General features: G+C 43.8%; 1 protein-coding gene across 3 annotated transcripts in view; it reads left to right on the forward strand.

Annotated features, from left to right (window-relative positions):
• ANKS1B (ankyrin repeat and sterile alpha motif domain containing 1B) overlaps positions 1 to 13,358 on the forward strand; it is a 157,576-nt gene that overhangs the window by 73,105 nt on the left and 71,113 nt on the right. For 2 of the 3 annotated variants that reach the window (XM_088479001.1, XM_088479002.1), the window contains exon 3: positions 8,814 to 8,960. The exons of the other annotated variant lie outside the window; for it this stretch is intronic. In XM_088479001.1, the coding sequence (XP_088335127.1) occupies positions 8,814 to 8,960 (147 nt within the window). The remainder of the gene's footprint in view (positions 1 to 8,813; positions 8,961 to 13,358) is intronic. 3 annotated transcript variants of the gene reach the window in all.

Raw genomic sequence — 13,358 nt, forward strand, 5'->3', positions numbered from 1 at the left:
AAAAAAACAGTCCTTCTTTGGTGAGAAAAATGCTCTGTGGTCCTCTTATAAACAGAAATAGAATATATTATCAGCTTATAGTCCCGCAATTTTTTTTTTGCATGTTGTCCAATTGAAACAGCCTGTGTGCTCCCAGTCTGTATTAAGCCTGGAACCAGTAGCGGCTCCAGGCACGGGCAAGCCGGTCCGTCGCCTGGAGCGCCACTGTATCCGGAGGGCCCAGGAAACGCCCACCACCCTCCCGGAGGTAGAGGACATTTTTAAGCTCAGGGGGAGGGAGCAGAGGAGGGAAGGGGCGGCAACTCCATACGGCACTGGGCCCTGCCTGGAACACCACCATCGGCATGATTACTCCCAGCAGACACCACTGTATAGACAAGCTCATCTGTGCATTTCCTGTACCAATTGGTACATTTGCATAATACAGGACCTTTAACGCCACCATCACATGACCTGCAGGACGCATTTTTGCACATTCACATATTTCCCTTATTGTTAACTTTATTTCAAACAATTCTTGCAAGGTTAACGTTTAGGTGCCCCATAAATAAAAAAGATTTAATGATACTGTAAGAACATTGTAAATAATATCTGGAGGAAGGGTGAAGCTGCAATATCATTATGGAGGTTAAAACATTATTAAAAACTGATTTTTGTATAATAGGATTATATTGTTTACCATGTATGAATTTATAATGATCTACTGAGAGCTATTACAGAAGTGATTACACGTTTCTTATAGCTTCACGTCTCAAGTTAAAGATCCTTTCCCAAGGATATTTTTAATGGTCTCCTGTAAATGACAAATGAATGAGAAGTTAATGTATAACAATATATAGTATTAGACATTATTATGGAGCCTCCAGCTCCTTTAAAAATAGTTCAGGCAAAGTAATATAAAATGATGGACTGCTTGACAGACTCATCTGTGTGATTCACCATTCTAGGACAGCTTTGCATAAAAGGTTTCACGGTTAGGGCTGGGAGTTTATCACTTTGACCTTATGCTGAATATCTGACTGGTGTCATATTGTGTAATATGACTTAGGACACCAGATCTATCACTTCTATTGTATCTATAGGCGGCCCTCTCACCATCAATAGGGCCACTCATATCACCTATCTGTAATAAAACATCAGCAGGCATTTTAATGTTAGATGAACAAGTGTTTCAGTCTATAACAAATGAATCTGACTTCAAAGCAGGGAGGAGCCGAGGGCCACATGCGGCTCTTGGGCTGCCTGTTGCCCATCACTGCTGTAGTGGAAACAATGATTAGCGCTGTGTCCTGTCACTGGGAACAGTGGCGTAACTAGGGTATTTGGAGCGCATGCTGCGAAAAATGGGCGTGGTCAAAAGGGACGTGGCCACTTAAAAATGGGGTGCGTCAACATGACACACATACCCCTTTCTCGTCACTCTGAACATTAATTTCCATTCCATATGCACCTTAACCCCAGTAGTGCGCCTTATACAGTACCCCCTATGCAGTGCCCCCAGTAGTGCTCCCTCTTGTGTAGGCCCCCAGTAGTGCCCCTTGTACAGTACCCCCAGTATGCAATGTCCCCAGTAGTGGTCTCTCTTATGCAGGCCCCCAGTAGTGCCCCTTGTACAGTATCCCCAGTAGTGGTTCCCCTTTGCAGGCCCCAAGTAGTGCCCCTTATACAGTGCACCCAGTAATAATCCCCCTTATGCAGTGCCCCATGTAGTGGTCCGCCCTATGCAGTGCCCCCAGTAGGGCCCCTTATACAGTGCCCCCAGTAGTGGTCCCCCCTATCCAGTGCCCCCTGTAGTGGTCCTACCTATTCAGTGCCCCCAGTGCAGTGTCCCTTGTGCCTCCAGTAGTAAGCCCCTTATATAGTGCCCCCAGTAGTAGACTCCCATATGCATTGCCCCAGTAGTGGTCCCCCTATGCAGTGCCCCTTATATAGTGCTCCCAGTATCAGTCCCCCCCTATGCAGTGCCCCCCAGTAGTAGCCCCCCTATGCAGTGTCCCCAGTAGTGGTCCCCAATGGAGTGTCCCCAGAAGTGGTCCCCCCCAGTGGTGCCCCCAGTAGAGGTCCCCCCCATTAGTGCCCCCAGTATAGGTCCCCTCCATTAGTGCCCCCAGTATAGGTCCCCTCCATTAGTGCCAGCAGTATAGGTCCCCTACTAATGGAGGGGACCTATACTGCCCCCAGTATAGGTCCCCTCCATTAGTGCCCCCTTTATAAATGCCCCCAGTATAGGTCCCTCCATTAGAGCCGCCAGTATAAGTGCTCCTAGTATAAGTGCCCCCAGTATAGGTCCCCTCAGTATAAGTGCCCCAAGTATAGGTCCCCTCCATTAGTGCCCCCAGTATAGGTCCCCTCCATTAGTGCCCCCAGTATAAGTGCCCCAGTATAGGTCCCCTCCATTAGTGCCCCCAGTATAAGTGCCCTCCATTAGTGCCCCATTAGTGTCCCCAGTATAAGTGCTCCCATTAGTGCCCCAGTATAAGTGCCCCCAGTATAAGTTCCCCATTAGTGCCCCCAGTATAAGTGCCCCCAGTATAGAAACCCCCCCCCCCGGCAAATACACACTGAAAATAAAACAATAAATAAAAGAAAAATACTTACCTGAATCCACTCTCCTGCTCTCGCCGGCGTCCGCACGTCAGTCCTCCCGGGCTGGCGCGCTCTGCATTATGGGAGAGACGTCATGACGTCTCTCCCATTACCCACTGCAGGAGCCGGAAGGGAGCCGGTTCTTGCAGTGGGGGCTGCTGCAGTCAATGAGAGTCTATCTGACTCTCATTGGCTGCTGTTTAACACACACATCGCCACCAGCGCTGGCGGCGATGTGTGTGTTAGAATGCACAGCATGAGCCCGCCTGCCACCCTCCTCCTGGCTATTGGGCAAGCGTTCAGGGAGGGAAGGGGCTCGGCTGTGCAGCACAGGACCGGCGCTGGGAAGCCTAGCGCCGGTCATGTGTAAATTTGTAGTGCTGACCGCACTCACTGCGGTCGGCACTACACTGGCTAACTAAGACGGGCTGGTACTGTGGCACCTTATCACTTTCTTATCACTTTTCACTCTGTCACCTAACACTGCTTAGTAAATAGACCCCTAAATCACTCTGGACAAGATTAATTAATGTTTGCATTTATAATGTGATCAGTAACAGGCATGATCGCCTACTTACCTGAGGGATCGACCACCGTTATGCACCATATTCTTCTTGCTCTGCGATACCTAGCTGTTCCGGCTATATCTTTGCTCCCAAGTTTATGACCTGGGTGAAGTAATACGTAGTCGGTATCGGACTGGGGCACAAAGTGTTCACCAGGGAAATGCAGCTATAGGGACCTATACTTAGCGGTGTGACCAGTCTCCAGAGAGGCTTGGCTAACTATTAGAGTGTGCATGATCGGTGCCCCTTTAAAAATATATGTATAGTAAATACTGCTAGTGCATGCATGATGATGTATAAGATTAATAACAGCAATGCTTTGTAGAAAGTACACCATAGTCCTGTGCGGTATAATGAAACATTTATAATTCAAGTGCACAGTCTGGAATCTGATCCCTAGCCTAGAGGAGTGGGTGAGCTCTCAGGCAGTGGGGCCCACTGGGGATTCCCCTGTACCCCTGTGGTCCTGTCTGACCCTGTGCGTTGTGCGCGGCCATTGGCTGCACATGACCACTATCGGGAAGGGATCCGGGCCCTTCCCGATAGAAGTCCATAAGTTTCTATAGGCAATGCCATCTATAGATGGCATTGCCTATCGGGTACAATCTCCGGAAAGCTATGTTTCCGGAGCTTGTTGCATGTTGGCACATTCTATGGGGATGGCAGTGCCGGTGGGCCGCATAAGATACAGTATCTTGACAGAATTTTTGAGGCTAGTGCATCCCGCCCTCTATCTGATAATATAAAGACATGACTGCAAAACACAAAAGGAAGTCAGAGCACTGTAGTTAGTGACAATGCACAAGCCACATAATTAAACTAATCTTGATGTAGAAAAGCCCTTTAATTTCTTCTTCTCATTAATTAATTTATTAATTCAATCAATCAATAATTAATACATAAATTAATGAATACATAAAGCAAGTGCCCCTCTGTTCTGAATGATGTGTTAAGGAGAGAGTTAAAATTGTAAACTTAAGGCCCTCATTCAGTGCCGTACGCTCTGAGCAGAGCGCACGCTCTGCATGAGGGCCGGGCTCCATTTTCATGGAGCGTCCTCCTGGACGCTCGTATAGCTGTGGGTCACCACCCACAGGCTATACGAGCGTGCATTTTGATGGCCGCGATGGTCGTGACCATCGCGACCATCGAAATTGCGAGCCGGAGCCTGCGGTTGAGATTTTCAACCGCAAGCTCCGGAGTGATTTTGGCTCTATCAGAGCCAAAATCACTCCCACTGACATCACTAGTGATGTCAGTGGGCCGGCTTCTGACGGGAGGCGTTCCCGTGGGAACGCCCCCGTCAGGGAGGCACGCCCCCGGCACGCCCACCAAAGGGGGCGTGCTGTCAATCAACATTGACAGCACGCCCCCTTTGATCGGACACAACGAGCGAAGGAAAGTCCTTCGCTCGTCGTGTCTGGCGCATGCGCACGACGGAGCTCCCTCCGTCGTGCGCATGCTCAGTGCAGACCATCGACCCACTTGCGAGCGGACAGCCGCTCGCGAGTGGGTCTGAATCAGGCCCTAAGTACACTAAGTACAATTTGAAGAACTGCATTGTTAAGGAGCCTACACACATAGCGAAGTGCTCACGATCAGCCTATGTGTACGATTTCCCTTGAAACTCTCCCCGGCAGCTCTGCACACAATTTGGTGTCCAATCTTCATACGATCTCTCTTGCATCCAGACTTTTTACATTGCAACGCATCCTAGATTGTCAGGTCTGCCCTACAGCACGGCAGATCTGACGATGCGATGTGAGACCTGCGGGAACGCGCATCGCAATTGTGATCGTTAGTGGGGACTCACGATTTGGGCATTTTTTACACGATCTGTCATTCCGATGCGTCGGAATCGGCCAGATCGGGTAAAAAATCGCTATGTGTGTAGGCACCTTTAATCTGCTGTTCAGTACAACCTTGCACAATGAGTTTTTCCTAACAATTTTCAGTTATTAAAGCTATAATTAGTTCAGTCTTTCCCTGATGTTGATATTTGTCCACAAACTCTAGCTTTAATGATTTTGATTTTGAGTGTCACCCATGAATGAATTTGCAGCTGATCGGATAGCTTAGGGCGGCGGACGGAATCCCCCTGGTTCTACTAGATGGGTGATGGGGGAGGCAGCAGGGTTCTACGGAAGAAATTTGGTTAGAGTTGCTTTTGGGGAGGCACATCTATAAATATTATACAACATATATAGGGGTAGTCAATATGGAGCGAAAACGCAGTTTCTGCGAGGTTTTCGCTCGGATGACGTCATTTTCGACGCTTTTACTTTTGCACTGTATTCAATTTGAAAACTTTTCGTCGGTGCGAAAAGTATATTGCATTCGACCCTGCAAAAAAGTATCACCAAGGAATGGGTGGCGAAAAAAAGTGCAGAATTGGGGTTTTGGGGTGCAACATTTTGGAAACCACCCTGCAACCTTCAGACAGTCCCCCAAAGGTAAACTGTGTCAAAACATTTTAAAAAAATACCTAAGAATACCCCCCAAAAAATTGGGGGGTACAAAGTTAAAAACTAGCGAACTACAAACTAGGGGGGTCCCCAAGTATGGCCCAGGTGTTTTTTTCATTGCAGGTGTTTGCGGCAGGTGGATTTTTCACGTTTTTTAAAACTTCACTTTAGCAACTTTTAAATATGCTCACCCCCATTTTCAAGTATCCCAAATTTGCTGGGACTACTTATTTTCAGCAAAAAAACCTTCTAAATACTATTCTTCACCACCTTCCCAAATCCCCAAAATAGCATCTATTGAGCCCGTTTAAAGACCCCAAAAACCTTCAGCAGGGCTTATCGGGGGTATCCAGAGTGATCCCCCATGTCAGAGCATCTTTTCGGGGGTGTTAGGGTGATTTCCCCAAAAATCAGCGAAGTTTTCGCTGATTTCACATTCGCCGGGTGCCGTTTTCGCCGATTTCATATTGAATACGGGTATAATCGGGGGCGCGCGCGATACTTTTTCGCCAGCAAAAGCTCCGATGTGCGGCGAAAACTTCGACACGCGTAGACGCCGACATTTTTGTTTCATATTGAATACCCCTGATAGAGTCACAGTCTTTTTCTATTATGCTTTTTTTTCCCAAAAATAAGCCATGAGAACCAAATATACCTTTGTATGTTTTGCTTTCTAAGATATTTCTTTTATAAATATTTTGTGCAGTTACATTTTTTTTTCATGCGTTGAGAAGACTGCAGATGTATAATTAGCCGCTTGAGTTGTCATTTTGTTTGCTTTTATGTGTAAATGAGATAAACTCTTCCTGCCCTGATCATACTACCATGTAATTATTTTCCACATAGTGAATTGCTCCTTACTTCTGGGTGCCTGATCATTTCCCGTAGAATGCTAATACCTAGGAAGGTATAAATGTGTCACTAGAGAGCCTGCTTACAGTGCGAGCTCCTATTTGCTGCTTCATTGCAAACAGTTTATAGATTTTAACAATATTAATGATTCACAATATTAATATTAATGTGCTGACGTGCATATAAATATCTGTAAGGTCTTTGAGCAATAATGGACAGCATGATAATATTAAGCGGGCCTCAATTAGAGATGGACATTGTATGGGTTTTCAACAATGGTTCGCCAACATTAGTGCCATTGGTACCGTCTATCGATGGCAGGAAACTATCGACAGAAAACAATTGATGGTTTGAACCATTGGTGGGCGGCACAAATGGGTGCATTTGATCGCAGCTGGCCAATCATGAGGATGAAGCTAAGCAACATACGACAGGGAAACAAGACTGCTGCGGCGTCACCACCAAAACTCAACCATTGACGATGGAAAAATATTAGGACTCCACCATCAATTGCAAAATTTCAACCATCAGAAGCAAACCATTGATGTATGCTAAACATTGATGGTCGATGTCTATCCCCAGCTTCAAATATTACTCTACCTTTGTAGAGGAGCATTAAGTTAACCTACTGCTTGGGCTTCATGAAAGCTGGTGGTCTATGGCTGGCTAGTGAATCTGATGAGATGACAGCACCATGTGCTGTATTCATTCATTGAAATCAGAATTGTTACAGTAGGTTAAGGTTCAAAGAGGAGGACATGGACAGGGAAGCCCTATGTGACACTTGGGCTGTCAATTGCCTACCACCTCTAAGGGGTCTATGTACTATGCCTTGTAGTGAGATAAAGTGGAATGTGACTGAGTACCAATCAATCAGTTCCTGTCACTTTACAGGCTGAGTTTGAAAAATTATAGTTAGGAACTGATTGGTTGGTACTTTATCTCTAACCACTCTTTCTCTCTCCAAGCTTAGTACATAGGGGTAGATGTATTAAACAGCGTTATGGGGTTTAGTCGTATCCTCACTCGTTACGTGCACTGATACCTCTTCTCCCCCATGTGGAGATGTGTTTGAAATGACTGGCCCGTCATTATTTTCACTCCTAACTTCAAGATAGTGCGCCGATGTGCAGGCAAATGTAAAAATGTATGAGCAGTCAGTGGCACTGACTGACTGGCTGCACCACACAGCCGACAGCCAGGGATTGCGCATAGAAGAAAACAATAGATTATTTTATTTATACAGAGCCCCGGGTGCCCGTTGGACACATAGCCAGAAGAGGGAGAGCTCAATTCGCTGGACCGGTGAATTAACACTCACCCTCTTCGGCAAAACAAATTTTATTACATGCAAGTGGTGTCTGGACCTGCTTCGCCTCGATAATTGTGCAGTCTTTACCAGTGACGTGAGGTCAATGGCTGGGGAGGCACACATGTATAAAAACACAGCTTTTATATCAAAACTCTGGAGCATGACAGGGAGTATGATAGGGGAGGGAGTATGGCAGGGGAGGCTCTGCCTACCCTGACTACACGTCCCTGGTCTTTACCCCCGTTAGCTGCTCCCTTCATACATCTCCCCCCGTGACCCCTAAGTGCTCTATGAATTACTTATAGAGATACTCGTGCCTGATGTGCATTCACCATGTCAAGCTACCCCTAAACTGGAGAAAAATTATATAGGGATCATTGATCCCTATTAATTCCATTTCAAGCCATTGGACAGGTTTAATTTGCGACATAATCAAACAATATGTAGCCAGACTGGACCAAAAAACATGGGTTGGTCTAATAGAGAAGGTGTAAGAGGGGAGATAAAGTATATAGCTAGTTACGGGGATTACATTAGGACAGTGTTTCTCTGTCCTCAAAGCCCCCTAGGAGTCCTGGGGGTAGATTTACTAAGAAGTGGGTTGTCAAAGCTGCTGATCATTGGCTTCTTTGACTGATAGTTTTAAAATGAGTATTTGTTAAATACCGGTGAAATATCTTATAGAATTCTAAGAAAAAGTTATGTTAGTGCCTTCTAGTCACAAATGTATAACGTTTTAATCGATGCAAGAATGGCCGAAGTGGACGGGACCTGGGGGGGTCTATGTAATCACGGTCTTTTTTCCTTTAAATTCCAGCCAAGTGCATGCAATTTCGCAAAGCTGGCTACAGCACCTCTGCCTCTCCAGTGCTTATGGAACTACAAGTCCCATCATACCATAACCAACATAGACTTGTAGTCCGACAGTAGCTGGAGAAACACAGGCCTCTGTTTTGTGTTATAATATTTAGTGATCCATGTGCATTGAACATTTATCATACAATCTACTAAACTGACGCTTGTTACTTTTAGAGTAAATATGATTTTCAGACAGGAGATTGGGGAGAACCATCTATCAGCCTCCGAGCCCCCAATGAAACTACTGGCTCTATACCTTTCCAGTACTGGCAGCATCATCCAGAAAAGCTCATCTTTCAAGCCTGCGATTACAAAGCATATGTAAGTATTTCCACAATGTCTTCTGTTCATTTTCTCTATATACATTAGCTACACTTCTGTGTGACAGTTATATAAAGGATGCAGGCTTCTGCGGCAGGGACGGGTGTTATAAGATTCATTCACTTCCTAATTGTCTCCTATAGGTCTTTTTGTTTAGTAGCGGCTAGTATTGATTAGCTTTGGAGCCTGGTGTGCGCTAGGTAAGTCTGGGTTACATAGAGCCTCTCTGCTCTGAATGCATTGGAACCATTTTCCTTTATGCACAGATAATACAAAACGTAGGAGTTTGGAATATAATATGAAAGACGACTTGTAACTCCCATGGTAATTTCTTATTGTGACACTGACATTCTGTAAGAGACTCCTTTATTCTGCCATCCGTTCCTGAATATCATGTCATACATTTTATGTCGCACAAACTTGGACTTGTGAAATTCCAAAGATAGCGGCCCCTTATCATAGATTGACGGGGTCAGTATGTTGTGTGTGTCTATAGTTATATATAGAATTTGTGCTTTCCCTACTATTTCCTATTTAAGAATTAAACATAAAGTATATTGATTTAGCAAAAATCTGTGGTATAGATAGACAATTATTGGGGATTTAGGGGTTAATATATCAAGCAATGAAAAGCGTGGAGAAGTGGACCAGTGGAGAAGTTGCCCATAGCAACCAATAAGCTTCAAAGTAGCATTTATCAAGTACAGTCTAGAAAATAATAGGTAGGAGCTGATTGGTTGCTACTTCTCCACTGACCATTTCTCCATTATTTTCACTGCTTGATACATAAACCCCATAGGGCCTGATTATTTTGGCAAAGCCGATATTTACCCAGATCGAGCGATTGTTGCCATTGTGTATGCACAGCGATTATACTCGTACAGAGGAACCACTATCAAAGTGAGTGACAGGTAGACAGCATTTGGGGTTGGTAACGGGGGGGTCAGAAAAACACAGGTGTGTCTGACTGTTTCATGGGCTTTCATAAATTAGCCATTGCCATCTCCTTCACAGCGTGAGAGCTCTCTGCGTGTCAGGAGAGCTGCAGGGTTTGCAGGTGGTCAGACTTGACTTACAGGCTGCGTGACTGCTCGATGTGCGTGGATGGTACCGATGGTTACGCTGTTGTATGTTATCGGACGGATATGAGAAGGCAGCAGTGGGCGTCCCTATGCTCGGTGGTGCTTTGGAAGGCATTAGCATATTTTAGCTACTGCGATCTGTGAGAGAATGCAGCTGTGATTGCATTAGCGTAAATCTCGGAATGCGCACTTATGGTTGCTCCTAATATATTTATTTTAATATGCACCCCCATGGGCTGCAAACTAAAATGTGCAATTTAGGGGCGAATTTAGGCCCTCATTCAGAGCCACTCGCTATTGGCAGTACGCTCGTTCCGAGCGATGTTCGCACATCTGCGCATGTGTACGGTTTGTAGTACGCATGCGCGAACCAGTCAGTGCGGCCGAAAATCATTTGTACGCAATATAGCGAGTGCCTGCTATTTTGAGTGACAGAATGAGGCGTATGTGGGTGGTAACAGGGGAAGGTGCTTGAAAACGGGGAGTGGAGATCCGATCGCAGGCGTGCTTAAAGGTCAAAACGGGCGTTTTATGGGTGTGCATAATTAATATAGCAGCGTCAATCACCACGTCACTTGGTTTTTTTTAACTCAGAACTGCTCGCAAAATAGCGGTTGAAAAAACCAACCGCAAGAATAGCGAGCAGTTCATATCCTGTTCGATGTACTCGATTAATCTAATAAATAGCGGACATGACGTATGGTGCGAGCGGCCAGGGGGCGTTTTTAAGAATAAAAGAGCGTATGTTTTGCTCGCTCGTTCAGACTTAGAGGTGTGAACAGACTGCAATGTGCGAACGGATCATTTGCATAGCCACCCCTTGTTTTTGAACGAACGACCACAAATAGCGAACGGCTCTGAATGAGGGCCTTAGTTCTATGGGAACTGCATACAGGGGCTAAGAAACAACCTGTGAAAAGCTTAGATAAGTCTATGTATATACATGTATGTATATGTTTGTGATGTGTGTAATTGTATATATGGATGTATAATATATGATATTTATATGATATTTTGATAAAAAGAAGAATAAGTGGAAAGAAAAACAACTCGCCACTTTATTCTTTCTGATGCTAGTTGATTTGTAAAATGAAACAAATATTTATAAATATAAAATTGTCAATAATATAATTAGTTAATTAATTACTACCACAAGGATTAATTCAGCTGCAACACATGGAGATGTCTGTTCTCCTGTACACTCCTTTTCTAAACTGGTCCAATAGGAGAATAACAAAAATGTGGACACTGCAGTAGTTGGATAAATATATAAAATTAGTTTATAAGTATAAATAATAATAAAAAATATATATCTAATAATAAAAATATTATAGAAATGAAAGTAGGTAAACCAGCGCTGAAAGGGATAAAATCCCACTATTTCTCACAGGACAATCCTGGATATGGACCAATGTCTCCACACGGTCTCTGCTAATAAACAGAACAACCAGACTTACATGATTATTCTCTCTCGTTTGCACATCTATCTTTTCAGTCAAAATTGAAGTGGCAACCCGTGTATCTATTAAGGATAACACTTATATCGGCATTCTCCCCCGCGTTCACATAAAGGTACCTTTGTATGGGAATCCCGGACGAGGTCAATACTGGAACTCGTCCCAGATGGAGTAGAATAATCCTTTAATTAAGAAGTACACAGAAAAAAAAAATATATATAGACCAGTCGCGGATCCAAAACAGGGTGTATAACTTCCACCATTCCCCTATGCTGCAGTCATCGGGGGTGGGGATGTGTATTCACAAAACCAGTTGTTTCTCTGTGTGGATCCGTCCAAAATCAACGGCCTGGAAATCATCAGCCTGACGGCTTCAACGCGTTTCGTGGGTCCACCCCTCTTTATCAAGAAGCTATAGAGTGTAGCGCAGGTGTTTCATTCCATTTGTACACATTAATAGAAATATATCCTCTCTAATAATATCAGCTACATGGATATCTGCTTATAATAAGAATCCAATTCCTGAAGTCCTGGAGTAGATAACAGCTCTGGCAAATCACAGCTCTAATCAATAATATGACAGAATTATTAAGTCCCAAGTTGAATGGAGACTCAGTTCCCCTTACAAAGTGGTTCATACGGAACTTCTACAAATGTATGTATAACACAATTTAGGGGTGATAATGTAGCAACCGGCTCACAGCTTCAAATTAGAAAGTGACATTCCATCCTGTTAATTCAATATTAACACAAAGTCCTCATGGATCTTGGTTTCTCTCCAAAAGGACATAGCTTAGAGATTAAACTCACTTTCTTAGCGCGTTTCACTGCTTAACAAGCAGTTTCATCAGAAACCTAATATTTGGAAGTTTAAATAGTGTTAGGTCCATTACTTTTTTAAATGTAGCCACCCCTGACTAAACCTAAGTCCCCATCTTGCTAAAAATATGCTACTATTAAATCTCCCACTTCCTTATTTGCCAATGCTTACTGCTGCCTACCCTCTTCCGCCAACCATGAAAGTCCTACTGCACTGTCAAGCACCCCAACCAAGCCCGACCGATTGCTCACATCATCAATGTGAACAGCCCTTGTTCTTATACAACTCTTAAAGTACAAGACCTCAAAGCAGATTGATAGAATTGACCACTCTGAAAACAGGATAGTTCCCTTATAGTAATACAGAGGGCGATAAGAGTAATAAGTTCCCTTATAGTAATACAGAGCACAATAAAAGTAATAAGTTCCCTTATAGTAATACAGAGCACAATAAGAGTAATAAGTTCCCCTATAGTAATACAGAGCACAATAAGAGTAATAAGTTCCCTTATAGTATTACAGAGCGCAATAAGAGTAATAAGTTCCCTTATAGTAATACAGAGCACAATAAGAGTAATAAGTTCCCTTATAGTAATACAGAGCACAATAAGAGTAATAAGTTCCCCTATAGTAATACAGAGCACAATAAGAGTAATAAGTTCCCTTATAGTAAAGTAATACAGAGCACAATAAGAGTAATAAGTTCCCCTATAGTAATACAGAGCACAATAAGAGTAATAAGTTCCCTTATAGTAATACAGAGCACAATAAGAGTAATAAGTTCCCCTATAGTAATACAGACCACAATAAGAGTAATAAGTTCCCTTATAGTAATACAGAGCACAATAAGAGTAATAAGTTCCCTTATAGTAATACAGAGCGCAATAAGAGTAATAAGTTCCCTTATAGTAATACAGAGCACAATAAGAGCAATAAGTTCTCTTATAGTAATACAGAGCGCAATAAGAGTAATAAGTTCCCTTACAGTAATACAGAGCGCAATAAGAGCAATAAGTTCCCTTATAGTAATACAGAGCAAG

Source organism: Taudactylus pleione, unplaced genomic scaffold, assembly GCF_031769625.1.
Source record: "Taudactylus pleione unplaced genomic scaffold, aTauple2 ptg000225l, whole genome shotgun sequence".
Lineage (NCBI taxonomy): Eukaryota > Metazoa > Chordata > Amphibia > Anura > Myobatrachidae > Taudactylus > Taudactylus pleione.